At 21.9% G+C, this 13471-nt stretch overlaps 2 protein-coding genes across 2 annotated transcripts; both read right to left on the bottom strand.

The window, feature by feature from the left end:
* Nucleotides 1-5729: 5729 nt before the first annotated feature.
* On the bottom strand, nt 5730-6197 carry LOC145839018 (coiled-coil domain-containing protein 12-like). Its single transcript, XM_082946632.1, has one exon. It carries the CDS (start codon nt 6195-6197, stop codon nt 5730-5732), a length of 468 nt encoding a protein of 155 aa, XP_082802758.1.
* Nucleotides 6198-12518: 6321 nt separating this feature from the next.
* Nucleotides 12519-12986, bottom strand: LOC145839017 (coiled-coil domain-containing protein 12-like). The gene has a single exon (XM_082946631.1). The coding sequence runs from the start codon at nt 12984-12986 to the stop codon at nt 12519-12521; it is 468 nt and encodes a 155-aa protein (XP_082802757.1).
* Between the last annotated feature and the right edge of the window lie 485 nt (nt 12987-13471).

Genomic DNA, 13471 nt, shown 5'->3' with positions numbered 1-13471 from the left:
ATTTGAAAATATGTTAAAAGTCAAGGATTTCGTCTAGACGAATAACGCCAACTAGTGATAACATTTTAGATTTTAGCCACATTATTTTGTCTTTAAATTTTTTTTACCATAAAACTTGTTTTACTGCTTATGTACTTAATACTTAATGCTAACAAAAACATACTCTACAATTAAATTCGACAACTTAATAAAATATTTACAGTTTTTTTTAATTAGAATCGTTTTAAATTAACTTCAGAAAGTATTTTTTGGTTGTTTTACTATTATATAATTTTAAAGTTTTATACTTAACAATAAATAAAAACAAAGCAAAAGTATTTTAGTAAGCTTTGGTTTTATCTTAAGTTACCCTTAAAAAAATATTAGATAAAGCACAAATAATAACAAAAATAAATTACTAATTTACATGATTACTGTTTTATTTTTTATTTTAGAATTTTCAAAATTTTTTTATTTCTATGAGTAGATTATCTTCTTTTAAGTTTATAACATATACATATTTTTTCAGTATTTTAGTTTGAGCTAAGTTTTAAAGTTTGAATTTCATATCTCATACTTTTCTGATTACAACAAAAACCAAAAGTTGTGTTTTTACATGTAATATTGTTAAGATTTAACTTTATATTCTGTATAAATGTTTTGTGTTTATGTATCTTAAGTTTCTCTAAATTACATTATGAAAGCTATATATTTTTAGATGTTTTAAATATCTAGAAAGTCACCGGTTTTATCCAAAGAATTACGCCAACTAGTGATAAAAACCGCAAAATCTCAAACACTAGTCTTAATTTTTACATAAATTTTTATGTATTTCATATTCAATTAAACTAAGGCAAAAGATCACTTGTGTTTAGTAACAAATGTTAAATTCTTTACTGATAAAGTAAACAGTTTAGACAACTTTTATTTACTACTTTTGACTACTACCATTTTTACAATGTTTTAGATTAGATTTTATGATTTAGTGGCTATTTTATATCTCTAAAAGTTTGTTGATAGTTGAAGTAACTTAGGTAGTATAAAAATTACAATTTTTTTCTTTAAGTGTACGTTTAAACTTCTGGTAACCTTTTTTATGCCTTTAGATATTCTAACTTATATATGATCGTTTTTAATAAAAGTTGTATTTATATAATTAGAAATTAAAATTTAAAGAATTAAAACAATATGTTTCTGAAAATTCTAGTTATTTTTAAATTAAATATTTTAATATTTATGTTTTCTTTTGTATGATGACCCTGAAAAGGACCGGGATGTTAATTTTTGGCATCCTAAAAACTGTCATTACTGATGTGGCGAGCAAATTGCATTTTATTTCTTATGATGTTCAATTTCTTAGCATTTATACTTAGCCATTATACTGTTTTCTTTAGCTGTTTGTTAAAATGAATACAGTCACATACAAACAGAGGGTTTAAAAACAAAAATAAAAGTTACGGACTTTTACGAATGTTTAATTAGTAGGAATAAACTATTTAGTACTTTTTAAATCCACCTTAACGATTATTACCTAATTACACTTATTTTAACTTCACATTTTATTACTTTAATCACCCTTATAACTTCACGTTTATCTAAATTTTTTTTTTTGCAGAAAATTCAGTATATAGAACTAAAATCTAGTTAAAGGCTCTAAAAATTAAAAAAAAAAAAATCTTCAACAAAATCAAAATAAACAGTTAAAACGATATTTGTAGTAGTGAGAATACTATCTCATATAAAAGATATTGTTTAAAAAACTACATTTTAAAATATGTAATTAGATTACTTTTTTTACACAGTGAAATAAAACGTGAAGTCAATGAACAATATTTTACAAGTCACGGACTTCATCTAAACAAAAAACATAAGTTAGCTTTGAAAAATTTAAATTTATCAACTATATTTTGTCTTAATTTTTTTTTTTTCAACTACTTAACATCTATATACAGTTTTTATTTTATAAATGTTTTATAATAATTTTGTTACGTATTTTTTGTATGTTTTTCTAGTATATAATTTAGAACTTCAAAATTAATCAAAAATTATAACTCAAATGTTTAGTAAGACTGTTTTAAGATAGAGTTTAAAAAACTGTTACTAACCAAAATTAATTAAATTATTCTAACAAAAATTTAGATATAGCAAACACTGATCAGAAAATAAAAATTAAAAACTTTGCATAAAATCTTATGTAACTATTGTTTTTTAAACAAAAATTTAAATGGTTAAATTATTTACTTAAAAGTGTAAATCTTAGAGATATATATACAAAAGTACATCATCTTAATTGAAATTTTTTTTTTTTAATTTTGTGTCAGATTTTTGTTTAAGATGATTATTAAAGTTTCAACTTTATATATTATATTGAAAATTTTACTAAGCATAGATTTTTCCCTACTAGTGGAAACCAAAATTAATGTTTTTTAAATACTGTTAATGCTTAGAATTTATTCATTATTTTGTGTTAGTAGTTCGCAATTATGTGTCATTTGCTTCTCTAAATTTAAAAGTAAAAAGCTGCTGACCTATAATATAGTTTTACTATATCTCTTTGTCACAGACTTTGTCTAAACAAATAACGCTATCTAGTGGTAAATATGCAAAAATCTTGAACGTTAACTTCCACAATACTTTTTACGATATATCATGTATTTTACGTTGAATATTTACTACCAAAGTAAACAATTTAAAATACTTTTGCTTACTTCTTTTGTCTTCTTGATTTATATAAAATATTTGCTTAGATTTTAGATATCAATAATTATTAAATACTTATAAATTTTAAATATTTTAATGTAAGTTACGACTCATTTTCTGAATAATTTTTATGTTTTAGACATTTTAACCGAGCTATAGCATTTGTAAGGAATGTTTTTATTTATTTTAATTACGACTTAAATGTTATTTTAAAAAACAAACAACTTTAAAACTACTTTGTTGATGTCAATATATAACAAAAAATAAATTAATAAAAAAACATATAACTTTACTAAATTGTAATTTGCCCTGAAAAGGACCGGGGTGTAACAAAATTGTTCTTTTGTTAAATTTTATAGATGTAGTGGTTGTTTATCAGAATCACTAGTCTTGTCGAAGTTTTCAGGCATTCCTTTAATGTTTATCCTGTTACTTTCCATAACTGACTTTTGCAGCTTTTCTTTTACTACTTCACCTACAACCATGGAAGTTCACTAAGCAAAAACACTTGGCACATTTATATTTACTACTTAGAGTAAAAATCTACAGTTTTCTGGTTATATTCGTTTTAATATAATTCTGTAAAATATATTTAGGTTGTTTTACTTATGTAAACATTTTTATTAGTATCTAACTTAAAAAGTCTTCATTTAACAAAAGAAAGAAACAGTTTTAGAAATCTAGTAAAAATTTGTTTTTGTTTTAAGTTATCATATATAAAGTATGGCTTTTCAAAAATAGTTTTAAAAGTTTTGAACTTTGATTAAACAATGAATGCAACTTAATAGCAAAAAGTTTAATTTTTGAATTCTAATTTACTCTAAACTTATGTTTTGGATATGTTTGTCATTATTAATGTAAAAATAAACATATTGTACAATTATATTAATTGCTCGGAATAAAAATTTATAGTTTATTAGTATATCCGTTTGAAATTAATGTCATTACGATTTTTTGTGTTCTATTATTTAAAAAATCTTATTATAACTATGAATTATTTTAAAATATTACTTGTTAACAAAAAATACAATTTGATTATCTAATAGAAAACTGTTTTGTTAATAGATAAATTATTAAAAATAAATTGTTAAATTTTGGTTGTTGTGTTAAATATATGTATGTGTTAAGTTCTTTAAAAACACTAAAGTTGTTAGTTAAACCATATTAAATACTACAACAGGTGTAAACTTGAATAATTTTATGTTTTGCTATAAATGTGAGTTAAAATTAATCTATTTTTTAAGTTTTTTTTGTACGTATACAATATCACCATATATTAAATAATAATTGTAATTAAACTAAAATTTAAAAAATTTTAGATTAAATTATTAAAAACTGATATTTTAAATTAGGGGTGTGTAGTATATTAGAATTATCTAAAAACTTAATAGAATACTATCATAAACTAGTAGTATTATTTTCTATCTATACTAAGTAAAGTTTATTAAGTATTAATTAGTTAATTTAGGTAAATGAGCTCTGTTTCACTATTATTTCAATTTAAAAAATAGTATTTTACAAAAAAATACAATCTACAATGTCTAGTGAGTTAAAAAAGTGAAGCTAAATGAAAATATTTTAAAAAGTCACGGACTTCGTCTCAACAAATAACGCCAACTAGTGGTAAGATTTTATATTTTAACTACCTTGTTTTGTCTTTGAAAATATTTTACCTTAAAACTTGTTATATTGCTTATATATTTTATAAAAAATGTAAACATAAACATATTTTATAATTAATTTGATTACTTAAAAAGTTTTTGTACAGTTTTCTTACTATAATCGTTTAAAATTAATATTATAAAGTAGGTTTTTGTTGTTTTAATATTATAGAACTTCAAATTTAGTACTTAAGAATGAATAAATTAAAGCCAAAGTTTTAGGTAAAATTTAGTTTTGTCTAAAGATGACCTCTAAAAAATCTTAGATATAGCACAAATAAATCATTAATAAGCAACTACAAATTTACACACTTACTTATTAATTGTTAACTTTTTAATTTTTAGAATATTTAGTTTATTTAAAAAACAATTTAATCTTAAATTCATACTTATGAGTAGATTATTTTCTTTCAAAAAAATATTTTTTATATTTTTTTTTTCACTTTTTTAAGTTAAGGTTTAAAATAAGAATTTTATACTATATATCTTTTGATAAGCACATAAACCAAAATTTATGCTTTTGTACAATTTTTTATTGAAAGAAATTAATTTGATATTTTGTATCAGTGTTTTTTGGTAGAAAACTAATTTCTTTTTAAATTTTGGGTCAGATTTTTTTTTAAGATGAGTATTAAAGGTTGAACTTTATAATGTCATATTGATATATTTTACTAAGCTCATATTTTTTCCTACTATCGTAAACCAAAAAAATGTTTTTGAAATGTTGTTGCTGTTTGAAATTTATTCATTTTTTGTGTTAGTTGTTTGCAATTATGTGTCCTTTGCTTATCTAAGTGTAAAAGTAAAAAGCTGCTAACCTTTAATATAGTTTTACTATATCTCGTTGTCACGGACTCCGTCTTAACAAATAACGTCAACTAGTGGTAAAAATACAAAACTCTTAAATCTTAACTTGTATAATACGTTTTAATGTTTTATGTATCTCATGTTAAATGTTTACTACCAAAGTATACAATTCAGAATATTTTAGTTTAATTCTTTTATCTTCTATAACTTTTATAAATTTTGGCTTAATTTAATATTTCAATAATAATTTAATATTTAAAAATGTTTTTAAAAATTAATGTAACTTAGGTAGTAATAATTTTTTTATATAAATGTCACGATTCAATTTCTGAATAATTTTTGATGCTCTTATAATTATTTACCAAGCTATCGTATTTTTAGTGAGTGTTTTTTTTATTTTAATCACGACATAAACATCACTTGTAAAAACAAAAAATTAAAAAAAAAGTTCGTTTATAAATAAATATAAAAATTTAAAGTTAAAAACTGAAAACTTTACTAAAATATAATTTATGGTGGCCCTGAAAAGGACCGGGATGTAACAAAACTGTATTTTGTTAAATTTTATAGATGCAGTGGGTGTTATTCAGAATCACTAGTAATGTGGAAGTTTTCAGGCATTCCTATAATGTTTATCCTGTTCTTTTCCATAACTGACTTTTGCAACTTTTCTCTTACTATTTCACCTATAGCTCTGGAAGTGTTCATTTCAAGTTTAATCAATTTTAGTTCTATATTTCGTTTAAGATCCCAATCAGGGTTTTTTGGTGCTAGCTTGTAAAGGTCAATGTCAACTTCTAAAGGTTCATTTTCTTTTGTTAGATGAAGCTGAATGTGTTTCGTGATATCAGGCGCTTCAACCCTTTGTATTTTCTTTTCTTTCATAGTTTCATTCACAGGTTGATAACTTCGGAATTTTATTTGTGATTTCTTTATTTTGACTTGATCTTTTTTCTTGGCATCATTTTTCATTTTCTTTTTCATTGCTAGTAGTCTTTCTCTTCTTTTCTTAGCTGCATCTTCCATTTTTCCAATTTCATAATCCGCCATGTTTCAAATGTAACTTACCTTTTTTGAACTTTTACTGATTATTCAGCAAACAAATCTTTTTATAAATCTTTATTTGTACATAGCATTTGTGCATGACGTCATAATTCTACCAACACTAGAGGGCGCCTTGTGTAAATAGCATTTTGAAATTTTTCTAATTTTTTGTTTTTTGTTCATACAGATTATTTAAAAGTCAGATCTAAAAGTTAATATTTTTCTATTATTGTTGAAACTACTTGTTCTTTTATTTTGCCTCATTTAAAAAGTTTGAAAAAACTGTTTTAAGTGGTTCACATTAAATTTTGCACTTGTGTATCAATGAAGTTCTTAAAAAAAACAAAAGTTATTAATGAAACTTTATTAGAATAATAAAACAGATGTAACTTTAAATTAATGTTTTTTTTAGCTATAATTTTAAAGTTGTGATTTTATTCTATTTTAAGTTTTTTTTAATAAATAATTAATACCACAATTGTATATCAAATAATATTTGTACTTAAACTAAAATTTAACAATTTTAAATTAAAATATGTAAAATTAATATTAAAAGATAGGGGAGTGTAGTAAATAAGAACTATCTGAAAACTTAATAGAAAACTTTTAAAATTTAGTAGTATTTTATATTTCATACTTTTCTGATTACAACAAAAACCAAAAGTTATGTTTTTACATGTAATTATATTGTTGAATTTAATTTGATACTCTGTATAAATGTTTTATGTTAATGTATCTTAAGTTTCTCTAGATTAAATTAAGAAAGCTGTAGATTTTTTAGATGTTATAAACATCTAGAAAGTCACGGGTTTCATCCAAACAATTACGCCAACTAGTTATAAAAACCGCTAAATCTCAAACACTAGTCTTAATTTTTACATAAATGTTTATGTATTTCATATTCAATTAAATTAATGCAAAAGATCACTAGTGTTTAGTAATAAATGTTAAATTCTTTACTGATAGAGTAAACAGTTTAGACAACTTTTATTTCTACTTTTGACTACTACCATTTTAACAAAGTTTTAGATTAGATTTTATGATTTAGTGACAATTTTATATCTCTATAAGTTTGTTGATAGTTGAAGTAACTAAGGTAGTATAAAAATTACAATTTTTTTGTATAAATGTACGTTTAAATTTCTAGTAACCTTTTTTATGCCTTTAGATATTCTAACTAAGATGTATCATTTTTAATAAAAGTTGTATTTATATAATCAGAAATTAAAATTTAGAGATTCAAAACAATATGTTTCTGAAAATTTTAGTTATTTTTTAAATTAAATATTTCAATATATATGTTTTTTTTTTGTATGGTGACCCTGAAAAGGACCGAAATGTTAATTTTTGGCATCCTAAAAACTGTCATTACCGATATGGCGAGCAAATTGCATTTTATTTCTTATGATGTTCAATTTCTTAGTATTTACACTTAGCCATTATACTGTTTTCTTTAGCTGTTTGTTAAAATGAATACAGTCACATACAAACAGAGGGTTTAAAAACAAAAATATAGGTTACGGACTTTTACGAATGTTAAATGAGTAGGAATAAACTATTTAGTACTTTTTTAATCCACCTTATTGATTATTACCTTATTTCACTTATTTTAACTTCACATTTTAATACTTTAATCACCCTTTTAACTTCACGTTAATCGAATTTTTTTTTTTTTCAGAAAATTCAGTATATAGAACAAAAATTTAGTTAGAGCCTTTAAAAATTGAAAAAAAATGAATTTTCAAAAAAATCAAAACAAACAGTTAAAAAGATATTTGTAGTACAGGGAATACTATCTCATATAAAAGATATTGTTTAAAAAACTACATCAAAAATATGTAATTAGATTACTTTTTTTTTATTAAAAAATGAGACGTGAAGTTCATAAAAAATATTTTACAAGTCACGGACTTCATCTAAACAAAAAACGTAAGTTAGTTTTGTAAAATTTAAATTTATCAACTATATTTTGTCTTAAATTTTATTATTTTTTAACTACTTAATATCTATATATACTGTTTTTAATTTATAAACGTTTTATAATAATTTTGTTACATATTTTTTGTATGTTTTTCTAGTACAATATAGTTTAGAACTTCAACATTAAACAAAATTTACAACTCAAATGTTTAGTAAGACTGTTATAAGTAATAGTTTAAAAAACTGTTACTAACCAAAATTAATTAAATTATTCTAACAAAAATTTAGATATAGCAAACACTGATCAGAAAATAAAAATTGAAAATTATGCGTAATATGTTAGGTAAACATTGTTTTTTTTAAACAAAACTTTAAATGGTTAAACTATTTACTTATAGTGTAAATCTTTAAAATAAATTTATAAGTACATCATCTTAATTGAAAAATACTTTTTTTAATTTTGTGTCAGATATTTGTTTAAGATTATTATTAAAGTTTTAACTTTTTATATTATATTGTTAATTTTACTAAGCATAGATTTTTCCCTACTAATGTAAACCAAAATTAATGTTTTTGAAAAACTGTTAATGCTTAAAATGTATTCATTTATTTTGTGTTGGTAGTTTGCAAATATGTGTCATTTGCTTCTCTAAATTTATAAGTAAAAAGCTGCTGACCTATAATATAGTTTTACTATATCTCTTTGTCACGGACTTTGTCTAAACAAATAACGCCATCTAGTGGTAAAAATGCGAAAATCTTAAACGTTAACTTGCCAATACTTTTTACGATGTTTCATGTATTTTAACAAAACTTTCATGTATTCTAACAAAAATTTAGATATAGCGAACACTGGTCAGAAAATAAAAATTGAAAATTATGCGTATTATGTTAGGTAAACATTGTTTTTTTTTAAACAAAACTTTAAATGGTTAAACTATTTACTTATAGTGTAAATCTTTAAAATAAATTTATAAGTACATCATCTTAATTGAAAAATATTTTTTTAATTTTGTGTCAGATTTTTGTTTAAGATGATTATTAAAGTTTTTACTTTATATATTATATTGATAATTTAATAAGCATAGATTTTTCCCTACTAGTGGAAACCAAAATTAATGTTTTTTAAATACTGTTAATGCTTAGAATTTATTCATTTATTTTGTGTTAGGGGTTTGGAATTATGTGTCATTTGCTTCTCTAAATTTAAAAGTAAAAAGCTGCTGACCTACTATATAGTTTTACTATATCTCTTTGTCACGGACTTTTTCTAAACAAATTACGCCATCTAGTGGTAAAAATGCAAAAATCTTATACGTTAACTTGCACAATACTTTTTACGATGTTTCATGTATTTTACGTTAAATATTTACTACCAAAGTAAACAATTTAAAATACTTTTGTTTACTTCTTTTGTCTTCTATGTTTATATGAAATTTTTGCTTAGATTTTAGATATCAATAATTATTTAATACTTATAAATGTTTTAAAAATTTAAAGTAACTTTGGTATTAAAAAAATTTAAATAATTTAATATAAGTTACAACTAATTTTCTGAACAAATTTTTATGCTCTTAGACATTTTAAGAAAGCTATAGCATTTTTAAGGAATGTTTTTATTTATTTTAATCACGACTTAAATGTAATTTTAAAAAACAAACAACTTTAAAACTACTTTGTTAATGTTAATAAATAACAGAAAATAAATTAATAAAAAAACTGAAAACTTTACTAAATTGTAATTTGCCCTGAAAAGGACCGGGGTGTAACAAAATTGTTCTTTTGTTAAATTTTATAGATGTAGTGGTTGTTTATCAGAATCACTAGTCTTGTGGAAGTTTTCAGGCATTCCTTTAATGTTTATCCTGTTATTTTCCATAACTGACTTTTGCAGCTTTTCTTTTACTATTTCACCTACAACCATGGAAATTCACTAAATGTAAACAAAAACATTTGGCACATTTATATTTACTACTTAGAATAAAAATCTAAGCTTTCTGGTTATAACTGTTTTAATATAATTCTATAAAATATACTTAGGATGTTTTACTTATGTAAACATTTTATTAGTATCCAATTTAAAAAATTTTCATTTAACAAAAGAGAATAACAATCTTAAAAATCTACTAAAAACTTGTTTTTGTTTTAAGTTATCATATATAAAGTGAATCTTTTCAAAAATAGTTTTAATAGTTTTGGATTTCATCATTAATGTAAAAATAAACATGTTGTACAATTATACTAAATGCTAGGAATAAAAATTTATAGTTTATTAATATAACATTTTAAAATTAATATCAATATTTTTTTTGTTTTCTATTATTTAAATAAACTTTGTTTTACTATGACTAAATTTAAAAAATTGATAGTTAACAAAAAATACAATTTGATATATCCAGTAGAAAATTGTTTTGTTTTAAGATAAATAGTTAAAAATAAATTATTAAAATTTGGTTGTTGTGTTTAATATATGTATGTGTTAAGTTGTTTAAGAACATTAAAGTTGTTAGTTAAACCATATTACATATTACAACAGGTGTAAGTTTGAATTTTTTTTTTTTGCTATAACTGTGAGTTAAAATTAATCTCTTTTTTAAATTTTTTTAGTACATATACAATATCACAATTTCTATATTAATTAATAATTGTAATTAAACTAAAATTTAAACAATTTTAGATTAAACTATTGAAAACTGATATTTTAAATTAGGGGTGTGTAGTAAATTAGATTTATCTAAAAACTTAATAGAATACTATCATAAATTAGTAGTATTATTTTCTATATATACTAAGTAAAGTTTATTAAGTATTAATTAGTTAATTTAGGTAAATGAGCTCTATTTCACTGTTATTTCACTTTAAAAAATAGCATTTTACAAAAATTCATTCTAAAATGTCTAGTGAGTTAAAAAATTAATGTTAATTGAAAATATTTTAAAAAGTCGAGGACTTCGTCTAAACAAATAACGCCAACTAGTGGAAAAATTTTAGATTTTAACTACCTTGTTTTGTCTTTGAAAATATTTTACCTTAAAACTTGTTTCATTGCTTATATATTTTATCCATATGTAAACATAAACATATTGTATAATTAATTTGATTACTTAGAAAGTTTTTGTACAGTTTTTTTACTATAATCGTTTAAAAATAATAAAATAAAGTTAGTTTTTGTTGTTATAATATTATATAACTTAAAATTTAGTATTTAAGAATGAATAAAAATAGAGCCAAAGTTATTAGTAAAATTTAATTTTGTCTAAAGATGACATCTTAAATATCTTAGATATAGCACAAATGAATAACTAAAAAACAATTACAAATTTACACACTTACTTATTAATTGTTAATTTTTAAATTTTTTAAATTTTTAGTTTTTTAAAAAAAAACATTTTAATTTAAAGTTTATACTTATGAGTAGATTATCTTCTTTCAAAAAAAAAATTTTTATATTATTTTTTTCCTTTTTTAGTTAAGGTTTGAAAATTAAATTTTATATTATATATTTTTTGATAACCACATAAACCAAAATTTATGCTTTTATACAATTTTTTATTGTTAAAATTTAATTTGATATTTTGTATCAGTGTTTTTTGGTAGAAAACTAATTTCTTTTTAAATTTTGTATCAGAATTTTGTTTAAGAGTGTTTTAAAGGTTGAACTTTATAATGTCATATTGATATATTTTACTAAGCACATATTTTTTTCTACTATCCTAAACCAAAAAAATGTTTTTAAAATGTTGTTGCTGTTTGAAATTTATTCATTTTTTGTGTTAGTGGTTTGCAATTATGTGTCTTTTGCTTCTCTAAGTATAAAAGTAAATAGCTGCTCACCTTTAATATAGTTTTACTATATCTCATTGTCAACGACTCCGTCTTAACAAACAACACCAACTAGTGGTAAAAATACTAAACTCTTAAACCTTAACTAGTATAATACTTTTTAATGTTTTATGTATTTCATGTTAAATGTTTACTACCAAAGTATACAATTCAAAATATTTTAGTTTATTACTTTTATCTTCTATAACTTTTATAAATTTTTGCTTAATTTAATATTTCAATATTTTTTTAATATATAAAAATGTTTTAAAAAATTAATGTAACTTAGGTAGTAATATTTTTTTTTCTATAAATGCCACGAATCAATTTCTAAATAAATTTTGATGCTCTTTTAATTATTGACCAAGCTATTGCATTTTTAGTGAGTGTTCTTATTATTTTAATCACGACATAAACATTATTATAAAAACTAAAAATTATGAAAAAATTGGTTAATATAAAAATACAAATAAATCTAAAAGTCAAAAACTTAAAATTTTACTCAAATATAATGTATGGTGGCCCTGAAAAGGACCGGGATGTAACAAAACTGTATTTTGTTAAATTTTATAGATGCAGTGGGTGTTATTCAGAATAACTAGTAATGTGGAAGTTTTCAGGCATTCCTATAATGTTTATCCTGTTCTTTTCCATAACTGACTTTTGCAACTTTTCTCTAACTATTTCACCTATAGCTCTGGAAGTTTTCATTTCAAGTTTAATCAAATTTTGTTCTATATTTCGTTTAAGATCCCAATTAGGTTTTTTTGGTGCTAGCTTGTAAAGGTCAATGTCAACTTCTAAAGGTTCATTTTCTTTTTTTAGATGAAGCTGAATGTGTTTTGTGATATCAGGCGCTTCAACCCTTTGTATTTTCTTTTCTTTCATAGATTCATTCTCAGGTTGATAACTTCGGAATTTTATTTGTGATTTCTTTACTTTGACTTGATCTTTTTTCTTGGCATCATTTTTCATTTTCTTTTTCATTGCTAGTAGTCTTTCTCTTCTTTTCTTAGCTGCCTCTTCCATTTTTCCAATTTCATAATCCGCCATGTTTCAAATGTAACTTACCTTTTTTGAACTTTTACTGATTATTCAGCAAACCAATCTTTATTTGTACATAGCATTTGTGCATGACGTCATAATTCTACCAACACTAGAGGGCGCCTTGTGTAAAAAGTATTTGGAAATTTTTCAATTTTTTTGTTTTTTGTTCATACAGATTATTTAAAAGTCAGATCTAAAAGTTAATATTTTTCTATTATTGTTGAAACTACTTGTTGTTTTATTTTGCCTCATTTAAAAAGTTTAAAAAAACTGTTTTAAGTGGTTCACATTAAATTTTGCACTTGTGTATCAATAAAGTTCTTAAAAAAAATTAAAGTTGCTAATGAAACTTTATTAGAATAATACAACAGGTGTAACTTTAAATTAATGTTTTTTTAGCTATAATTTTAAAGTTGTGATTTTATTCTATTTTAAGTTTTTTTTAATAAATAATTAATACCACAATTGTATATCAAATAATATTTGTACTT

Source organism: Thalia democratica, chromosome 6 (assembly GCF_965202585.1).
Source record: "Thalia democratica chromosome 6, ktThaDemo2.hap1.1, whole genome shotgun sequence".
Taxonomy (NCBI): Eukaryota; Metazoa; Chordata; class Thaliacea; order Salpida; family Salpidae; genus Thalia; species Thalia democratica.
Note: the sequence above shows the minus strand (reverse complement) of the source record. Positions and strands in the feature narration are given on the sequence as shown.

Excerpts from the sequence above, each read along its gene's own strand:
- LOC145839018 (XM_082946632.1), bottom strand. The coding sequence starts at position 6,197 with ATGGCGGATTATGAAATTGGAAAAATGGAAGATGCAGCTAAGAAAAGA.
- LOC145839017 (XM_082946631.1), bottom strand. The coding sequence starts at position 12,986 with ATGGCGGATTATGAAATTGGAAAAATGGAAGAGGCAGCTAAGAAAAGA.